At 35.5% G+C, this 22,025-nt stretch overlaps 3 protein-coding genes and 1 pseudogene across 5 annotated transcripts; 1 reads left to right on the forward strand and 3 right to left on the reverse strand.

The window, feature by feature from the left end:
- Positions 1 to 196: 196 nt before the first annotated feature.
- LOC147925512 (uncharacterized) lies at positions 197 to 2,091 on the reverse strand. Its single transcript, XM_087492645.1, has 3 exons — positions 1,627 to 2,091; positions 1,430 to 1,480; positions 197 to 637 (listed from the first exon to the last, which is right to left on the reverse strand). Exons 1-3 carry the CDS (start codon positions 2,089 to 2,091, stop codon positions 197 to 199), a joined length of 957 nt encoding a protein of 318 aa, XP_087348771.1.
- A 5,556-nt stretch (positions 2,092 to 7,647) lies between these two features.
- LOC104750379 (defensin-like protein 17) lies at positions 7,648 to 8,253 on the reverse strand. Its single transcript, XM_010472168.2, has 2 exons — positions 8,150 to 8,253; positions 7,648 to 8,047 (listed from the first exon to the last, which is right to left on the reverse strand). The coding sequence occupies exons 1-2, from the start codon at positions 8,211 to 8,213 to the stop codon at positions 7,869 to 7,871; spliced, it is 243 nt and encodes an 80-aa protein (XP_010470470.1). The 5' UTR covers positions 8,214 to 8,253; the 3' UTR covers positions 7,648 to 7,868.
- A 3,031-nt stretch (positions 8,254 to 11,284) lies between these two features.
- LOC147925513 (uncharacterized) lies at positions 11,285 to 13,729 on the forward strand (annotated as a pseudogene).
- A 3,075-nt stretch (positions 13,730 to 16,804) lies between these two features.
- Positions 16,805 to 21,588, reverse strand: LOC104750380 (uncharacterized). 3 transcript variants are annotated; one of them, XR_015583527.1, is made up of 16 exons: positions 21,234 to 21,545; positions 21,058 to 21,141; positions 20,697 to 20,837; positions 20,475 to 20,545; positions 20,280 to 20,373; positions 19,938 to 20,015; positions 19,391 to 19,457; positions 19,182 to 19,267; positions 18,992 to 19,042; positions 18,448 to 18,502; positions 18,153 to 18,273; positions 17,872 to 18,052; positions 17,588 to 17,725; positions 17,386 to 17,498; positions 17,208 to 17,279; positions 16,805 to 17,123 (listed from the first exon to the last, which is right to left on the reverse strand). XR_015583527.1 is itself a non-coding variant. In XM_010472169.3 (16 exons), exons 1-16 carry the CDS (start codon positions 21,495 to 21,497, stop codon positions 17,008 to 17,010), a joined length of 1,725 nt encoding a protein of 574 aa, XP_010470471.2. In that variant the 5' UTR covers positions 21,498 to 21,588; the 3' UTR covers positions 16,805 to 17,007. The 3 variants fall into 3 exon arrangements, 2 of the variants coding, with proteins under 2 accessions (XP_010470471.2, XP_087346035.1); XM_010472169.3 differs by having other exon boundaries at positions 18,448 to 18,495; positions 21,234 to 21,588; XM_087489909.1 differs by lacking the exons at positions 21,058 to 21,141; positions 21,234 to 21,545 and having other exon boundaries at positions 18,448 to 18,495; positions 20,475 to 20,541; positions 20,697 to 20,826.
- Positions 21,589 to 22,025: the final 437 nt, after the last annotated feature.

The following is a 22,025-nucleotide window of genomic DNA, read 5'->3' on the forward strand; positions in this document are numbered from 1 at the left end:
GGCATGATTCTTGACATTGAGCAAAGAGTTTTGCTTTTAGACCATGTGGAAGTGTAATTGATTGGATCAAAGTTACCCATTTGGGATAGATACCGTCAGTGAGGTAGTACGCCATTTTGTATTGCCGTCCATTGACAACATATGTAACTCTCGGAGCTCGACCCTCTAGGATATCATCAAACACTGATGAACGGTCCTAAACATTGATATCATTTAATGTACCTGGTGGTCTGAAAAATGCGTGCCAAATCCATAAATCTTGCAATGCCACATCCTCTAGTACGATTGTCGGTTTTCCAGATCCACGTGAATATTGTCCTTTCCATGTCGTGGGACAATTCTTCCACTCCCAATGCATAGAATCTATGCTCCCTACCATTCTGGGGAAACCGCGATGTTCCCCAATATTCAGTAATCGTTGGAGGTCTTCCGCTGTAGGACTTCTGAGATACTCATCTCCAAAAAGTTTGATAACTCCGTCTACAAATTGTTCAAGGCATTTGTGGGCGGTTGTTTCAGCCAATCGTAAATATTCATCCACCGCATCTGCCGAACATCTGTATGCCATCATACGAACAACTGTCGTACATTTTGAAGTGCAGAAAGACCAAACCTTCCAGTAGCATCTCGTCTTTGTCTGAAGTATGGGACTCCATTCTCAATACTATTAACAATACGTACGAACAATGGTTTGTTTATTCTGAAGCGACGACAGAACATAGCGTGAGTGTAAGTTGGATTCTCACTAAAATAATCATTCCATAACCGAATGTGGCCTTCTTCGCGCTCTCTATTAACGTGCACTCTTCATAATAATGGAGTTGGTGGTACTTCCGTGTGAGTGTAGTGGTATTGAATCTCTTCCACTATACTATCAACTTCCTCTTCTACCACTTCATCAACTTCTTGATCAGAACTCCATTTAGACATTTTTTGTAATGAAAATTTGGTTTGTTGTAATGGAAATGGGTTGTTGTAAGGTTTATGGAAATTTGTATTTGTAGTAAGGCATGGAAATTTTGTTTTGGTTGTAACACCCAACTTTTTTTTTTGTTGCTGTTGAATATTTAACAAGAAGAAATGAAAAGAAGATAAAAGAAAGGAGAAGAATCGGATGAGAAGCAAATGAAATAGTAGAAAATTTTGTTCTATATATAGACCTAACAAAAGACACACGACCAAATAAAACCCATTCACGGGTCAAAATACATAAAGTCGACCAAACAAAACCAATTCACGGGTTGGACAAGCCGTCAGTGTCCTTACAAAAAGCCATACAAACCTTACAAAAGGCAAAAGCCGACCACACTTAACCCTACAGACCAAAGAGAAGCCAAATCCATACAATGTCACACTAAAAACAACACCCATTCACGGGTTAAAACACCACTTTGCTTGTCAGACAGCTTCCATTCGCTTGACAACAAACTTGTTTCCCTTCACGTGACAACGAGACAACTTCATATGTCGTCCCAAAAACCTGAAACAAAAGAACAAGACAACAAGAGTTAAACACAACACAACTAAAGAACAACACAACAAGAGTTAAACACAACAAGAGTAACATAACAAATGAAGAGAATCTAAACCTAAATGTTTGTCAACGAGTTTGTCTCTAAGTATTACTTCAGCGGGTGTTAGTTCACCCTTGTTACTCAGGCTTTCTAGCAATCTCATTTTGCGGTGCCTCTCTTTAGCCGCTTGTTCTTGATCTAACTTACCCACATAACCATCCTCCACATCACTACTCAATTCCGATTTGTTCCCTTTTTTCTTGGAAGCTTTAATACCCGGAGGACTCATCTGAGCTCCACCATTAGTCGAACTGGATGAGTATGCTCCTTCTAAAGCAAGCTTATTCCTCTTATGGCTATATTCGTCTATGATCCATTTCTGATCATGCTTCAATTCCCTCCAGCAATGCCCTAGAGTAAATGGCTTCTTCATGTCGTTCTTGTAAAGCTCATACGCCACAGTCATCACATCATCTTTTGATTCTCTATTTTTCTTTCTTGTACTCGCTTGTGAGTAACACCCAACAAACTTGTTAACTTGGTGGATTATCTTGTTCCACCTAGCCTTACATTGCATAGTCCCTCTTGCGTTTGAACCAGATGCTCCATCATTTGCTTTGTAATAGTCTGCAACCCTCTTCCAGAAGCTATCTATTCACTGCTCGTTACTTACTACTGGATATTTGCTTGTGTTAACCAGGCGCTTATGAGATTGACATCCTCATGTGCACTCCACCTCCTCCTACTTCCTCTGCCTCCCTCTTCTTCATTCTCATCTACCGTAACCTTAATACAGTCTTCAGATTCAGATTGGGTGCTAAAGTTAACAGGCTGAGAAGATAATTCAGAGCTGAAGTGGACAGGCTGAGAAGAGAATGTAGAGCTAAAGTGGACAAGCTGAGAAGAGAATGGGATGCTAAACTGAATAGGCTGAGAGGTTTGTGCGGAATTAGGAAGAAGACTATTATCAGAATTGTTGGAGTCTTTTTGAGAATTCAAAAGATCTACAAAATTATGCAGTGAAAACCCAAAAAGGTTTCTAGAATCCATTGATTGTGTTGTAGAGAAAAAGCTAATGGTTTAGGTTAGTGTTTAACATTGAGGGTTTATATTGAGCTCAAGGTTTGTTAAAAGTTAAAACTAAAGGTTAGACAAAGAAACTAAAGTTTTATTGAGCTAAAGGTTTGTAATGAGTGTTTAGTACAAAAGCTGTAAAGGTTTGTAATGAGTGAAAAGGTTTGTAAAGGTTTGTATTGAGCCAAAGTTTTATTGATATACTTTTCAGTATATCTCTATAAGTAGACAACTGAAACACTTTTTCATTAAATCTCTATGTTTAAAATTATTCCAAAAGTTGTGTTTAAAGTCAATACTAATTTCAAATACAATCATGCTTTTTTATTAAAAATTAAAGCAAAAATCACTTTCTTTGATTTAAAACCAAACCAAATCGACTTGAAAAACACCAAACAATATCACAATAAAAAAGAACAATAAACAGGTTTTTAATTTTTTTAAACAATTGAGCAAAAAAGACAACATCACACGGTTCATCCCAAACAAAAGAGAAACAAAACCTAACAACAATATATGAAAGCTAGAGGAGCATACCTTTTCAAGTAAGACAATCCAACCGCTTTTTCCTGTTCATGAACACCACTCTTCACCATTTAACCGCTTTTTCCAGTTGATGAAAACCTCGCAAAAAACATGACAAAATAGTCAATATTAATCACACAATTACACATACAAAACATCGAACAAATCTCACACTCTACTCCTAAGAACAACACACGGGTTTAAAACAAATATCAAACATTCTCACAACCAAATAGAACAACAGATGGTTCATCACTCTACTACTAAACCCATAGCTCACAATCTAAAACACAAAGACAAACATAAGCTAACAAGAACATATAACAAAGCTACTCATTCATACCTTTTCAATTAACAGCCAGATTAAGCTCTCTTCACCATTCATCCGCTCCCTCCAGTTGATGAACACCTCGCACAACACAAGGAAAAACAGTCATCTATCAGACAATCAATAAAATTAAACCGAAACCTGTTAACCCTCCAAACAAATCCCAAAATCAATTGAAAATTAATTGAACATCAAACAAATCTCAAAATCTATGCCTCATCTGACAAATTGACAGAAAACATTAGCCACTCTCACAATCAATCAAATTAAACCGAAGCCCTAACATTTAAAGGCCACAGGAGATGAATTACAACAACATGCAATAAATCAGAGATGAGAAGATGAACCTTCTCTGTCTGATTCGTTAGCCAGTGGACCTCGCCGTCCACTTTAGGCCATCAGAAGAAACCTCCGCCGTCGTTGTCGCAGAAGAAGAAACCTCCGCGGTCGTTGGTCGTGAGAACCAAAGCGTCAAATCTTAGGGTTAAGCCGATCGGAAAAGCCATCGCCTTAATAAACAAACAACTGATAACTCTCTAATTTACATGTTTTTAGCATCCTTTTTTGTCCATATTTTGCATTATTCATACCTCTAACTTAGAATTTTTAGGCCATTTACTGTAGGAATTCACTTTTAGAGCATTTAGGGTGTTGCATTTCTGCATTTGCATATTTTGGATGAAAACAGGTGCTAAAGAGCCAAAAATGGGGGAAAACAAGGACAACTCGAGCATGTACCCGAAGGAGCCATCGAGCTGCAAGAACAAGTCTGAACCCCAACACGATCGAGGAGGATCCAAGAGCATGAAGAGCAACCCGAAGATCCACCCGAGGAGTAACTCGACTTCACCCTCGTGTACCCCATCGAGTAGATCATCGGGCAGGTCTGGGAAGCTAGGTCAAATGGGTTTCCATATATAAACCCCCTCTTCCCCTAGCTTGCAAATGAGCACGCCGCAGACCCTCAAACCAGAGAGCGAGAGCCTCTGTGAGAGAACTGAGCGACTCAACATTTTTCTTCTTGTTTTGCATTTTTATTTTGTAGTTTTCTTAGATTTCTATCCTTTATTTTCTCTACTCTACTCTATCTTTTAATACAATGTCATTTTCATTCATTTTGATTGCTTTGTTATTCGCTTCTATGTCCGAGTAGTGTAGTAAAGTTTCTAGGGATGGGATAGATGATTTTGTGTTCTTGATCGGTTAGGATGCTTTAGTTGATTGTAAATGATTGGTAGATTTCCTTCTAGATTGGTGCTCTTAATGATGTCAACAGACCGAAAGGTTGAGATTAGATCTAGGGCGTTTACAAATGCTACAGGCCGAAAGGAGTAGATAAAATGCTTGATTTAGCCAATGCTAGAGGTTTACTTAACTCTGAGTAACAAAATTAGATGAGTTTAAGTCTACTGACAATAATGAATCATTCTTAATGTCTGCTTGTTCACATTGCTAGTGCGACAGTGTGGTAATGTGTTCAAGGTTGATTGTTGCTAGTGCGAAAGTGTGGTGACAAGGTCTTAGAGGTTCATTGTCTAGAAAATAACTGCTTGAGGCATGTAAGGCATACGTACTGGTCTAGAACACTTAGGATTCGATTACCCCCATCCTTAGGAACTTTCGTATTTTATTTATTTACATTTCTTTCACTTACTCGACTACTTACCCGATCAGGTACACGATAACCTGTATCGAGTAATACCTCGAGCTGTTCATATCTCACTTGCATACTCGATCACCCCACTCGATCCTGTACTCGATTGCTTGCATCGAGTGCTTAGGTCGTGTGGTTTACTTGTTTATATTCTTTTACTTTGTTTATTTTAGGAATCGTTAGAACCAAAACCCTAATTGCTTGGCTTGACTTGCATTGTTCTGATCATATCCTTCCTGCTAGTAATACACAACCATTTGGATTAATAACCCTTTGTACTACAACTGCATAGGGGATTGATACCCTGGTTGAAAACTTGTCTATCAACAACCTTCCAGTTTTAGCCGGAAAGATCAATGGATTCGAGGTGAATCAATTGATTTTTCCGGTTTCTGGATGAATCGTCTTCGTTTTGCCGTTTGGCTCGAGAGAGAACAGAGAGACAAAATCTGGAAAGAAAGAAGAAAATGGGAAAAAAAATTTACTTTTTATATTTACGCATCCACGAATCAGAAAACGTTACGTAGCGTTGCTCATGGGTTGCTCATGTTCTTTCCCGCAGAATCGATTCTCGACTTAATAGACCGAAAAATGAGTTTTTAATTCGATTTTTGGATTCCAATTGGAAGAGCAACCATGAGAGCAACTCCCACTAAAGATAGTCTTAGGGTTTTTTAGGTTATAAAATCACGGAGGTTTTACCATAATACACTCACCCAACCTTACTCGACTTCAGTTTTCATTTCACCAAAAAGTTTTGACCAATTACAATCCATACAAAAACCGAACTGAACCAGGCAAGACAAAAGCAATGCTCTTAGTTTAGGGAATAGTAGAGTCTGAAGAACTAGTTTGACGGCGAACAAGCATTTAAGAGAAGAGCAAAAGCCCAACCTGAGAGCAATTAAAATCTAATTACATGGAAGACTTGGGAACAGAAAAGGGAAGACAAAAAGCAAAAAGCCGTGTAGAATCATTGAAATTGAAAAAAGAGTGAAATACATATTGAAAAATTTAGAGATTTTCTATCTACCATAGGTTTTGATTGGTTACATTGAAATTTGTAGAAACATTTTTTTTTTGTAAATAAAATACTCACTCTGTTCCATAATATAAGCTTTCTAAGAAGTTTTTTTTTTTTTTTTAAGTTTATAAGAATATATGATGTTCTAAAAAATTTTATACTATATTTCATGTTGTTTGGTATTTTTGACTCTTTAAATACTGCAGTCTTTTTTTTGTTTTGATTAGTTGAACTGTTTTTTTTTTTAACTAATTATTAAATGATATCTAGGTTTTTAAAATTACTATTTCTTAACCTTTGTGGGATTGTCTACAACATCTTTTAATTTGGGACAGAAGTAATTATATAAGTTATCAATAAAACAAATAATAGTTTAAATGGGACCGTTTCAGATTTTTGACCACTTCATTTCACAATCCATAAAGTTTGACCTCTTTGCAAAACATCCTAAGCTAATTTAGTGTATACATACATTTGAAATGTTAGTTTTCGATTTGTAAATAGGTAACCAAGTTTTATTGAACTAATCTGAATTATCCAATTAGTCTCGGTCGAACTTTAAAAAGAAAATGAAAAAGCCATTCATCTCTTCTAGCTGCAATCCAATGGATGAGATATATGTCAGTTGCTCTGTGGTACGTAGATGAACCGTAACTAATGAGCCATTATTTATTTCATCAATAATGAAGTAACCTAACAGTCATTTTCGATATGCTTTGTCTTCTCACTAAATACCAGATTAGCAGCAATATGTTAGACTGTCTTATTGTCGCGAAATAGACGCATAAGTTGCGGATGAGAGACACCAAAACACAAAAGTAGTGAAACTCATCGAGGGATACTCAGCTAAAGCCGAAGAAAATGACACCACATCCTGTCTCTTCATCTTCAAAGCAACAGGTGAATCTCCCAACATGATAATAAAACTTGTAATTGATCGCTGAGGCATAGGACAGGCCGACCAGTCGAAATCGCAATAAGCCGTACGTGAACTGTAATTCTCAAGACATTTCCTTGACCAGGACATCCTATAAGATATCGAACAATACTTACGACAACATCCCAACGGCGGACCTACATAGAGGTTAGGGAGGTCAAGTGACCTGGTAAAATGTAAAAATAAAGTTTTTTGCATGTAAAACACTGAAATTCTTGTAGCAAAGTTGGTTTTCTTTATTAGTTTGACACACCAAAAACTCAGGTTCAATACTCTCATACTACAACAATAGTCTCTTTTTTTGTGTGTTTAATATTTAACTGCTTATAACAAAATTATTGACCTGGGCAAATTTTTCTCCTGGGTCCGCCCCTGCAACATCCCAATGTTTAATGTAAGGTTGTTTCATAAAGGTTCATCCGAAGGATGAAAATAAAACGGAGAAATGTCTGTCACCGTTATCCCATTACCGCCTTCCGCAGCTTACTTATTCGTCGTCGCAAGCTCTTTGTTGCGTTGTCCACCATAGTCCACAAAAGATTTGCGCATATGGAACACAAAGATCACTATTTTTTTTGGATAAAATGTGAATTTTCAAGACCAAATTTTATTTATATTGTATATATTTTAGGTGCTTTTTATTGTGGTACATATAACCTTACGTTATTATAACAACGAACACAAAAATACAGTATTACAGTGTACAAGTCATGTGATATAACTTGTGGAATGAAACAAGACTTATTTAACGAAGACACACACAGAACATGTAGCACCAAAGATATATATGTAGCACCAAAGATATATGATGCTTAACATGGGTAGTAACAGTAACACATGTGAGCTGGGAAGACATAGTTGCAAGATCCATGTTGTGCGCCCTCGAGTGTAATGCACTGATTCTTGCACGCATCGTTACTTCCACATATTCCTGACCATGTCCCACTTGGCTTCTCGCACCACTTTTGTGCTTCCACCATTGTAGGTGCTTCTGCATTTATATATCTCACATGGTTAATCATCAAAACATAAATGAAATATGAAATCTAAAACATATTTTTGCATGCATGCATATGATAAGATCATTACTCACCAAAAACAGCAAACAGAACAAGGGCAGCGAATATAAAAGTGATGATGGTTGAAAACTTAGCCATGACTATTAATTACTAGTTACTTTGTTTTCAATGGATGTGTTGTGTGTGAGGAAATAAGCCTAAGATCAACCTCTATTTATAGGAGCTAGCTAGTGTCTAATACTTGTTCGTAATATAGTAACGTGGTAACCTAGCTAATTAAACACGTCGTCTACTAATTTCCACGCAAATTACAAAATAATGAATTATAAATCTAGACCAGTTGACAAACAATGCTGATCAATGCTAGTTACGACACTCCGATCATCATTTTTAAGATTTTTTATGTAATGATTTGTGGAAATAAAAAAAAAATTACAAGAGCCAATACTTAGAGCAACTTCGACGCCTCCCAAATCTTCCTCGCAAAAACTATATTATAATGGAATTAGAAGCCTTATTAACCTTCAACATGTATATTTATCATATAAAATGTGACACAGAAAGGCTATAGATTATCACTTAAACAATATAAAGTAAACGTGAGTGTTACTGTCACGTACAGATAAAAAAACTAAAGTCCCTAAAATCAAATGCGTGTACAAGAACTAAATTGTGGTGGTCTAGTCATTTTTATTTGAAAAGGAGTTGTCCCGAGGAAAGTAAGGTAACGATGTTTTCCATAGGGAACGATCCACTTTGTTGTAGGGTGGAATCATTCCCGTAGATAGAAAAACATCGATCCGGATAAAAATTTCTATTACTATCATTTTATTTGGTTAGTCAAAATTGTATCATGCTATAAGAACATATATATATATATATATACACTCTTGTATATAACGTGTCGTAAAATAAAACAACTCCTATATTTGTACACTCAAGTCAAGTACGTAAACATTACACACATAGTATTGCTACGGTAATATGAGTTACTTTTACTAATTAGTATTGTGACTATGGATAGGATATATGATTATTCTGTAACAATTATTTTAGATATATTGAATGTGCTCTTTATGTACCAAATTTTTTGGTGTAATTTTTAGAGAATTTATTTGGCAATTGTTTTGAGATCGAGCGAATGAGGGATACATGACATAATAAATCAAACTGCGTACATGCATGGCTAGTCGATAAATCGTTCGATCCTTCTAAAGAAGTGAATTAATTAATTAATTATGTCGGCCGAGGGTGGAGTCTAATGACTGGCTGGTAACGAGCATGACCTTTGGGTGTTACACTCCAACGCTTCTATCACGAGAAAGCATCAAATACCATCAATTTCTATCTCTATCTTCTAAGTTATATTGATAAAATAGTTTATTATCGTCTATACAATATGTGATTATAATACTGTGTACCATTTTTTTTATGTAAAAGAAATGTAGAAAATGTAAATCTTATTACATTTTTTTTAAAAATTCTCAGTTAATATGACTATAGAAACCTGTAGAAAAATACAATACGCTAAGTACGTACAATTAGTAGATCCAAAATTTAGAGCTACTTCAACGCCTTCTAAATCAATTCCACCAGAAAATATATGTATTATATAATTTATGCATATAAAAGCACACATTACAACAAAACATGTCATAGCCGACTACATTTTACGACTATTATTCAGTCGCTAAATTTAGCGACTATTTGGTTACTCCGTTACGACTATTTTACGACTAAATAAAAACGATCGTACAGTAGTCGCTAAATTGCGACCAAATTCAGTAGTCGTCAAAATAGTCGCCATTTAACGACTACATTACGACTAATATATAGAATTATAAATGCAGTCGTAACCTTGTCGTTATATAGTCCCTCAGTTACGACTATCTAGGTAGACGCATACAAGTCACCAAATTAGGCGACTATATTACGACAATATCGGCGGATCGTACAGGTTGTCGCGTAGTAGTCGTTATTTAGCGACTATTATGCGACACTTTCGGTGGGTCGTAACATAGTCGTATAATAGTCGTAAAATATCGGTATTATAATTCACGTTTTTTTCGTTTGGGGGGGGTTAGTTCGAATAAATTTTCTAGCTCAATGGAATTGCAAGGCAAGCTTGCTTCTTCTTTCTAACGTTTTTATATATTTATAAATATGAAGGGAGATGAATATAGCTTATTTAAATATAGTTAATGATTATTTTGGGACATACAATATTTTTCGCCTTTGATTATTTCAGAACTAAAGAATATGATTAACTTGGAAGTTTTGAGTCTTGCTCAGAATCATTTAGACGGACCTCTCCCAATAGAAGGTACCCCTATGTATATTATTTTTTAATGTCGATAATATATATATGTGTAACTCATATTTGTGTTGATATTCCTAAACAGCCTCCCAAGGAAGGAATGGCTCAATGTTTTAAAAGTTAATCCGAGGGAAAACATTGCAGGAGAATATGAGAACAAAGAACCGACTCTTTTGCAAACAGAAAATGATGATGCTGTCTTGGTGACTACTATTGAAGATCTGGTTTTCGATAATTTAGAAGAAATAAATGAACCAATAAATCTTGATTATGATGTCGAAGATGCAGAACCAGAAGATGAATTTCAATGTAATTTATCATCTTCAGACGATGAAGTAGATGAAAACGAAGATCCTCCTAACTAATTATGCTTGTGTAAAATATTTGTATCAATTTGGATAATTATGCTTGTATCAAATATTATTAATAATTATGTTTCTATTAAAATAAATAATTATGTGTTTATAAATATGTGTTCAAAATATTAAACTTTTAGTTTAATTATGACTAATATTTAGTTTCTAAATATTAAACTTTTAGTTTAATTATTGTGACTAATTAGCGACTAATTAGGGACTAATTAGCGACTAAATTAAATAAATATGAATTAATTAATCTCAACCCAAATAAACCCGGGAAACCAAAATAATTTCCCCCAAAACCAAAATTATTTCCCCCAAAACCAAAAAAAATTCGATTTTCCCCTTTACCTAAAACCTAATTTTTCCCCCAAAACCAAAACTTTCCTCTTCTCTTCTCTTTGATAACTCCGAAACTCTCCTCTTCGATAACTCTTCGAAACTCTCCTCTTCCCGATTTCTCTTCTGAATCCCGATTTGCTTTCTCTTCTCTGTCTGTCTTTCTCATCTGTCTCCCGATTCTCTTCTTCACGATGGCTCCTACACAATCTGTAACGAAGTCTGCAACTAAGGCTCCGACCAAAGCTCCAGTTAAGCGAGGAAGAAAGAGGAAGATGGACCGTAATTTCTTCCAAAGAACCGAAGGGTCGACCCCCATCAAGGAAGCGAGAAGACCAAACCCTCTACCGCCACAATACAACTTTACGCCGGCAGCAGATTTGCCCCATCCTCAAACACCCCAAGAGCAAGACCACGTTTTCCCGAGACCCTCACCGTCAGGAGCACCACAGATCCGCAACTATCCACCGCCACAGACTCTTTTCCAGACCTCGGTGAACCAACAACGTCAGACTCAACAGCCTCTTTCGTCAGAGGAGGTCCAAAACAATCCGCGACAGTCTCCAGCTGATCCTCCACTACAAGACGCTCCACCGTCTCCAGCTGATAACTCTCAAGCTCAGAGCCGTCCATCATCTCACGGTAACAACTACCATGAAGGCTTTGAGGCTTCAAATCCGGAGCTCCAGGAGGACACGATTGTCACTCTAAATGCCCTGCTTAGAGTTCCAAACCGTGAGAAGTTTACCACCGTCCTCTCCCCCACACCGATGCCAAAGACGACCTGGTATTAATACATTCTTCTAATGAGCTTGTCTGTTTTGATTGTTTGAGGTGGTTAGTTTGAGGATGGTTAGTTTTAGAACATTAATCCGGAGCTTGTCTGAGGATGGTTAGTTTTGATTGTCTGTGATGCTCTTTGATGGTTAGTTTTAGTACATTGATGTCTGTTTACATTGTTCTTAATAGGTTCTGTTTTGTGTTGAGCCGGTTTGTTGGTATAAGTACTCAATCAAACAAACTATAACTGATTTGTTGGTATAAGTACTCAATCTTTGATGGTTCTTAATAGGTTCTGTTTTGTGCCTATATATATGTATAAGTACTCAATCTTTGACATCTGTTTTGTGTTGGACCTATATATATGTCTGGTTTGATTGTTCTTAATAGGTTCTGTTTTGCGTTGGTCCTATATATACATAAGTATAAGTACTCAATCTGTTTTGACATCTGTTTTGTGTTGTTCCTTATCTGTTTTAGAACATTGACATCTTTTTTGCTGTTTTGTGTTTGCAGGTTTACTCGTGACGAAAAATCGCGACTGGTAAGGAGCATTACTAAAATTTTTACAAATAAATTTGATGGTCCATACTACAGCTGGACATGTGTGCCTCGGGACAGACAACAGAGATGGTTCACCGAGTTTGCTGTACAGTTTTCTTCTCTCTTAACCTTTTCACATATAGGTTTACTTGTTGAGTTTCCACTAACATCATTATATTGCCTTTGCTATGTAGAAAACACACACATGGGATCCTTTGATTACTGGGACAGTTCAACAGTTTTTCGAGCTCATCTGCCAACGCCGGATGAAAGACATGATTTGAAATGCCAAGACTAGTGGAGAGCGACCAAAATGGATCAGAGATACTATTTGGCAAACAATGGTTGATTATTGGGAGACTGAAGAAGCACAACAAAGGAGTCTCACCTACTCTAAAGCTCGTATGTCTGATCGTGGTGGTCTTGGTCCTCACGTCCACTTATCAGGGCCAAAGTCTTATCAACAAATCCATACCGAAATGGTTAGTAACTTTTATATACCCATAAATTTTGTTTTTCTTTACATTTGGAGCTTTAAATGATGTCATAACCCTTGATTCTTTTGTAACATTGCAGGAAAGGGAATTGGGAAGACCGGTTAGTCTTGGTGAGGTTTTTATTAAGACACATACCAAGCCAGATGGTACTTATGTTGACCGGAAGGCGGAGCAAATCTCTCTCAATTATGAGAAGAACTTGCAGCAGAAGTTGTCCGACCTTGGGGAACATACTTCACAGCCTCCAGAGCTCACAGCAGATGATTACACAAACATCTTTATTCAGGTAAATATCACTTTTCACAACCCACATTGAATTATCTTTCGATTTCTACAGCCTCTTTATGTAGTGTTTTTCTCTTTGTTTTCTTGTAGTCTACTCAGAAAGATTCACGAGGAAACCTGTATGGAGTTGGAAGTCTTAAGCATACTCTTCAACCTCTTCTCAATGGCAAGGAAAACCAACAACAAGAGTCTGCAATGTTTCAGTCATTGCAAGAGCAAATGAGGGTAACTCAACGTCAAATCGAAGAGCAGGCTGCTTATAATTCTCGTCGTGATGCAGAGGTTGCTGCTCGTGATGCAGAGCTTGCTGCCCGTGAAGCACTACATTTCCAAGCTGTGGCTGAGCAGAAGGACAAGTTAGAGCATTTGTCCTTAGTCGAGAAGTACCTGCGCAAAACTGACCCTGCCTTTATAGAGTTTATGAAGACTCAATCAGCTGAAGCAACCACAGAGCCACTCTCAACCACACTTCCTGCAACAGCTCCACCTTCAAATCCGGTTCCTTCTCCATCTTCAAAAAGTGATGCTTTTTAGGTTAACTTCTCACCTACAATTTCATAGACCAAACTAATTAGCTTGTCTCTTTTGTTGAGCTTGTCTCTTTTGTTGAACTTGTCTCTTTTGTTGAGACACATGTATACTTGGTATGCATTTGTCTCTTTTGGTTTGTATATTTGTCTTGTGAGAAACTTGGTCTTTTGGTTTGTATTATAAATCATGGTTAATATGACTTTATTGTCTTAATCTTGTTTTTGTTCTATTTACAATATTGGTTTCATAATATTTTGAGAAACAGGTACCAATTTCAATTTAAAACATTTATAAATTTGTTTTCCACAAAACATTAGTCGCTAAACAAATTAAAATTACATTATTAATTTGTTTAGAATAGTAGCCAAATAGTCGTAAATCAATAAGCATGTTACGACTACGTTACGACTACAAGCAAAATTACTGTATATCATGATTAGTCGTAAATCCGTCGTAACCGAGTCTTCAAATGTTACGACTACACTACGACTCCTTTACAACTGCCTATATAACTGCTGGTTAATCGTAACTCTGTCGTATCGTAGTCGTAATTATTTACGACTCTGTTACGACTATGTTTACGACTACGGAATTTGGTCGTACAGTAGTCGTTAAATAACGACTATTTTTACGACTAATTCTTTTACCGACTAAGGATTTACGACTACACGTTTTAGCCGTAACTGAGTCGTAAACAGCAAATTAGCGACTACTTAACGACTCTTACTGTAGTCGGGAATAGGCTGTTTTCTTGTAGTGACATAAGCTTCATGCATGTATACGTTATGAGTCTACAGGAAATTAATTGAGAATTATTTGGTAAGTAGTATAGATATTGTTACATAGACCACAAAACGTAAATCCTTACAACAAATTACATATATTGGCTTACCCAAAAAACAAAAAAGGAACTATGACCAAGTAAACAGAACTTTGCTAGATATTTTTTATTTCTAATTATTATTATCTAAAATAATCCATGTAATAGTTGGGTCACTGGGTGGAATTAGTAAAGGCTGCATCATATAACAGCCGTATGAATTGATTGTTATATTGAGACGATAATTACATGTCGAAAACGATATTTTACGAAGATATGAATGTTTTATAATGGTGGAATAACCACAGTGTATGGTTTAAAAAATCATATCTCTGTTTTTAGGCCGACACTTGGTTCGCTATTTCTGAGAACTTGAAATACTTATTGACTTGATTTATAGATCGCTGTAAAATATTAGTCTATTTAATTATTTTCTTCATTTACAAGGTTCTAACTTCTAAGAGTATATAGCTTCCAATTAAATAGTGACTTTTATTAGTTCCAGATTCAGCATGTTTAACTGTAAAAAAGTTTCATGGTGAACTACAAAAAATACTCAAATAATTATTTTTACATAGCATAGAACCTACAAAATCCAAAACAAAAACCAAATTGCTTTTGCAGTATACAGTTAACTAGTGAAGTATAAGACATTCAAATCGCAACTCTATTAGAAACTATAAGGAAATTGACCTAGCTTTGGTTCATAAACTCTTTAAGCCATTGATGAAACAACAATGTCCATGAAGTATAGTTGATTTCTCATTGTGGTTCAACCCTAAGTACTAAAATGGTAGGATCATTACTACATTAAGACTTTAATTGACAATTTGTTTTTTTTAGGTACACAATTGACAAATTAATATACAATATTAATAATATTAATAGATCACAACAAGAAAACATGGTGAAATCCTACCAAATTTACTACGAAAATTTTGGTAAGACAAATTTCCTACAAAAAACTTACGATTATTTTACAAAAAACAGTTGTCGAAGAAAATTGAGAGGAAATTTACGAAATATAATCGTGAGAATTTCACAGGAAATTTTCTACAAAATTCTTTCAAAACGTAAAATCGTAGAAAAATTTGTATGAAGATGGAACAAATTAAATAGGAAAAGAAGGGTTAAGAATTTGGTAGGAATAATTCTTTCTAATTTATTACAAAAAATATACTGAAGTTATTTAGTAAAAAACTCGGAGAAACTTTTCCTACCAATTTTTTACGAAATATGTTTCCTACCAAATTTCTACCAATGGAAGAAATGTTTTCTACCAATTCCTACAAAAAAGTTAGTCGTAGGAAAATTGTAGTTTTTATTTATTAAAATTTATATACTTATAAATTTAAATTATGTATTTTACTTTACATTTACAAAATAATTTTTTTTTATCTATTTACTTATAAATTTAAATCTCTACTACTTATAGTTATAGTTTTATTTTAGAAAAATCAATAAACTTTTTCAAATTTAACCCTTAAAGTTTTAAATAAAGTCATTTTCTTAATCCTAAAACACTAACCGAAGAATTTATTTATTTTACTAAAATATTAGAAGATTATTTTCAAATAAAATGTTAGAACAAACATACTGGTTTCCATTAAAATTCCTATAATTAAGGCTTTCTCACACATTAATATAGTAATTAGTGAAAGCTTCTTATTGGCCAATATACTGAAACAAGGATTGCACTGCCACTGTTGATATATTGAATCCTACGGCCTATATCTTCTTCTTCCTTTTCTCTTCTTCTCCTATGTCTCTTTTACTCCACCGATGAAACACAGACTCGTGTCGTCAGTTTCAGTCTTGTGACAAATGAGATGATGATGAACAAAGAATTTACCAGTATCTTTCGAGCTTCGAGATATGATGGTAAATAAAAGAATTTTTAGGTTTTAAGTTTTCATATATGTCACAATAAATTTAATATTTACGTTTTCACAAGTATGGATTTGTATTTTATTATGTTACCTTCTGAAATCCTTCCAATGCAACTAGAACGGTCGGTTCTTGGTTTTTCTATAACTAAAGTTCGTTCGTTGTACCGAGAGTCTCTGGTCGCCAAATCTAACTCGATCACTTCATTTCCTCATGTGTTTGGACAGTCTAGTTCCAATGTCATGTCCTCGTCATTGTCAACGTCTTCAAGAATTGTTGTCCTCAAATTAGGTGTGCTTGCATCAAAAGAAGCTGAATCAACAACATTAGAACTGGAAGACACATTGTAAATCATTCACTAGACCGTTGTATAAATTATATACCATGAAGTTGTATTTAATCTGCGCAACTACAGGTTAAGCATCGATTCAGGCGTACCAAATTTAGGGATGAAAAAAAAGTACCAAACCCACAAATTTTTTGGGTTCTTAACTTCTTGGTTCTGATATTTTGTGAATACATCAAATGCCACTTTTGAAGACACTTTTGAACCAATTTCTGCATCATAATAATTTCATACTCTGCATGTAACTCGCTTTACACTATTTGTGATACCGTTGATGAGTTGCCCATAGAAACCGTAGATGGAATGTTTTAGCTTCTTCATCCCTTGAAAGACTTCCATCAATTCTGAAACCACAAAAAAGTAGTTTGAAATTTACACACAAGAGTTTAAGAGTATAATTTGATCGTTTGGGATGGTAGTTTCCTTACCCAGAATAAGACGTAACCGGAGGTAACTCATTAGCATTACAGATCTGGAGATGATCGACTTCTCAACAAAATCTAGAAAATACAAAACCACAATCTACGTTATCTTTGTAAAAATAAAATGAATACGTTCTAATTATCCAAGATCTAACTTCATATTACAGTTCTCAAATCCAGTTACCTGATTCAGAAGGCGGTTTGTAGTCAAGCCCATAGACCGCATATTTGGCATAAGCGAGTAGTCTCGTCCGTTTTGGGGCACCTAACTTCAAAGTGATTGACCGCACGAGTCCACTGTGATAGAGTAAAACAAGGAGTTAAGTGAACAAGGATGAACTCTTTCAAGATTTAATAAATAGTAAAACCGAGGATGAGGATTGTACTCTGTTCGCAGTACGGTTAGAAAATCAGGTGGAAGAGACCCCATGAAAGTTGTTACGTCTTCCAATCTCAAAAGCTTCACCTCCTGTTTCAGTTTTTGCCTCTCTTGTTCAGACATCCCTTTCCCCAGTCCTGATTTGCTATTACCAAGAGGCAGGGACAAGAATAAGTCTTTTTTGCATGTAACAATGTAAACGAAAACCAAAATGGTATCGTTATTAAAAAAAAGTCTAGTCTACGATTCTAGCTTTACAACAAAACAATGGTGGGGAGCAAACACACATACCTTTCACTAGTTCTTCCAGTGAATATGACAGGGAAGAATTTGGCATATTTTCCAACCCCAAACTGTTTCCCTAATTCTTGTATCTTTTTTGAGTCTAGAAGAATCAGAGCCTCCCACAACCGACAAAAGTCCCGCCTAAATCCTTCATCCAATGATTTACAGTTCCCGTGGTCTAGCAGAACTTTTCATCCAACCGTGAATTTGAAGAAGAAGATTGAACGTTCTATCATGAGAATCTGGAACTAGTGAGAGGTCGAATTGAATTGCGAACATAAAAGTACCTAGAGAGAAGCCATTATAGCCTCCGGGAGAAACTAGAATATTTCCAGGATGCGGGTCACCATGTATGAATCCGTGAACAAATATCATTTCAGCAAACACTTCAACCAACACTTTAGCAACCTATAGGAATATGGGGGGAAAAATTTAATGCTTCCGCAAAGAAATAAGAAACATATATTTGACAGCTCGAATGGTATGCGTATATTTGATAGATCTAACGCTAAGCGTATATTTGTCAGGCCATACTGCCAAAGCTGTATCTTTTTAACTTATGCCTAAGAAGTCGTTACCAACCTTTTCTGGACTTAAATTGGTGCTTTTGAGGGATTCCACATCGTCAACCTGAAACCTAAGGAAATTGGAGTTGGTTGAACATACAAGAATTACAGTACACACGAGCTGCATGAGGATCTCAAAGGATATAAAGTATAATATTATAATGTTAAGTTACATAAGTAAACCACAACTGAAACTCAAAGAGGTCCCCTGGTTTGGAAAATTTATCCCAAATTCAAATCTATAGCAAAGGGGAAATCAAAATCTATCGCGTTTTGAATTAATCACAGATAATTTCTATCAATTATTTATCGCAAAGAAATTGAGATATAGATTTTTTATTACTAGACAAGTTAAACAGCCAACACAAAAAAAATTAAACTTTTCCATTTTCGCTATAAAGCTTTGAATACTATCTCATTTCAACCTTTCTAAGTATTTAAATTCTTTGAGATGGCTTCAGACTTCATTCTTCACTTATGTCTTCTAAATGAATAACTAATAATTAAGATCTAGGATAACAGATTAACTGTATGAATGATTAATTGTGGAACGTCATTACCTTGAAACCCTTGCAGAACTGCATTGTCAGGACTTGAGTGGTTGTGAACTCCTATATATTTATATGGATGACAATATCAAGAAAACAAAATATCAACTCAACATGTCCTACGACTATGGGAAAATCGACATCAAAATCAAAGACAATTAATGATAATGGTAGTAAAGTTATGAAAACTCTTAAGTCATACCCAAAACACCGTGGGAACTGTAATCATTTTGTTATGTTTGAAATTTTTGGCAATTCTCTCTGAATTTTTTGCCTCTTGTATGAAATCTGTGGACAAGAAAATTAAAGCAGATATGAAATCATCAGATTCACTATACAAAACTCTAGAAAATAAAACACAAACACATGCGCACAATGCAGTGCTTGGTTCTAAAGTTTTAGGTTACTGACCAAGTTCCTGGGAAATTGACTTTACGAATTCATAAACTAGCCAATCAAATCTGTATTCTGGAAATATCTGCAAAGTGGAAGAAAAAAAAATAACAACTTTAAGAAATTATAAACGGCTGCATACGATTTGCAGCCAATAAATATATGAATCAGAGATGCACACACAGTTCAAGTAACTGCATCATTGATCACAACTAACAGGTTCCACAACAGCACAGGCTAAGGTCACAAACTCACAATCACCAGCAAAACAAATGAAACTAGAAGGAAGTAAACGAATGAAGTCATGACCATGCCCAAGCAGCATAAACTACTCCAGGACACAAGAGATATCATCTGCACCAGCAGTTCCCTGTCAATCATAATGAAAGTCCAAACTCCAAAACTATACGCTCAAATATTTTATCATAAAAAAATGATATTCACATCAAATTCCAGTATCCCAGATCAGTTGGTTATATGACATCACCATCATTAAAATCCTATTTCTTTCCTTTCATATTTAATGAACATCTATAGATATAAGGCAACAATAAAATACAGGAACCTTGGCGACTGATTTTGAAAGGAACGACATGATCGTTGTATCTAACTTCATGTTCTGCTTCAATCCAGGGTATTGCACCTATTTTAACATCAAAAAAAAGAAACCCATCAAAACTGAGAATCTGGCAATTAATATTAACAAGAGGACCAAGGTTTGCCCCATTTACGTCTTAAGAAAGCAGCATCAGGAATGACTAATGGTAAGTAAGATAGACAGGAAAAGAGAAAAAAGAATATCTACGAAAACCAAGTTTTAAAGTAACCCTAATGAATGATGAAGACATGGGGTTGTTGCAAAATGAACATAAGCAAACCGAAAGATTTATCTTGCAACGAAGTTAACCTTTACTGCTACTTTCTGATGATCATTCAGGACAGCATGATGTACTTGAGCAATAGATGCTGCCGCAATTGGTTCCTCATCAAAAGATAAAAATCTGATGTTTTATGTATGAGAAATGTTAAATCAGTACAACAGGACACCCAGACTTAATCAGTACAATCATAGATAGTTTAACAATAACTGTTCAAGACTTACATCTCTGTGAGATTTTGACCCAAGTTGCTTGTCAGAACGTGTTTTATTTCTTGAAAATTACAAGGAACTGCCTTCAATGATTTTTACAAGATAAAAAAAGTTTAGAAACAGAACAAACAATTAGAGTCCTTTCTTCAGACTGTTACAAAGTCATATATGTATCAAAAGACAGCAAAAGTTTACGCAATACACATAAAGACTTCAATATAACAGTAACCATACCTGGTCCTGCAAAGACGAAAGGGCCAAAGAATACTCTTTCGGAACAAGCTTCAACGTAGCCACAAACTGACCAGCTTTCACATAAAAACCTTTATTACTTTCACACAGTTTAAGAATTCGTCTAGCAGACCGTGAATGAACCTACAAAATACAAAAACAAACCAAATTGCTTTTGCAGTATACAACTAGTCAAGTATAAGACGTTCAAATCACTAATCTATTAGAATCCACAAACAAATTGACCCTAGCTTTGGTTCATAAACTCCTAAAGCTATTGATCAAACTTACAATTCCATGAAACAAATTTGAACATCAAGAAACTTCGAATCAGTGTTAAAGAAAACGTATAAAATTTGCAAACCTCTGTTAATCTCTGAAGGTACTCATCGGAATCTGATGGTAATCTACGCAAGCTATACTTGTAATCGGCGACGGTGAGAGTGATCTACAAAAGTAGAGAAAAATTAGAATCAATGAAATGGATTGGAATGAGAAAAAATGCTAAAACCAATAGAGATAAAAGGAAATTTTACGAACGGCGTAGATAGCGCGAGAAGAACGGACGACGCCTTCTACAGCCGTGGCGATTTTATTGGAAGGAGAGTCCCGGAAAACAGATACGACGGTGGCGGTGCCAGTGACGGCAGTGAGAGCAAGGCCGGTGACTGTAAATGCAAAGATCCGAGGAGACTTGGATCTACCGGGAAATTTGAATTTGCGGAGTGTCTCCATGTTTGTTGAGATGTCTTTGTGGGGTTTTGGGTTTTTTTCGGAGTAACGGAGAAAGAAGACGAACCTCATGATGACACTTTCTAAGTCGGGTCGGGTCGGGTCGGGTCAGATCGGGTCGGGTCTCATAAATACAACATACATCCATTATATGCTCTGCAATATGATTTAAATTCTAATTCACATCTTTAAGTATTTGTGCTTAGATGAAATATAAAAATAAATTTAAATACTCTTTGGGAATGTTTTGTTGATATAGACATTTGTTTTAATATCCAGAAAACAAAAGGATTTATTTATTTCATATGAACAATGAACACGTACATATTATATGGTAATGCCAAACAGATAGTACATAACTACAAATTTATACGTTAATCATGAAAAAAAAAAAAAAAAATTCATTTATTCAGAATGGACATAAATGAGGCAAACTACTACCAAACCAGGAGCTGTGATTGTCACCAGGAGGATTAATGTATTTTTTTCATCACCAAATTAGTTGTTTGTTGCAGTTTTGTTTGCAAGCTTCTTAGCAAATTGTAGGAGTAGATTTTTTATGTAGATTTCAAGCACTGTTGGACATAATCTTTGCACACA

This window comes from Camelina sativa, chromosome 16 (genome assembly GCF_030686135.1).
Source record: "Camelina sativa cultivar CO46 ecotype springtype chromosome 16, ASM3068613v1".
NCBI lineage: Eukaryota > Viridiplantae > Streptophyta > Magnoliopsida > Brassicales > Brassicaceae > Camelina > Camelina sativa.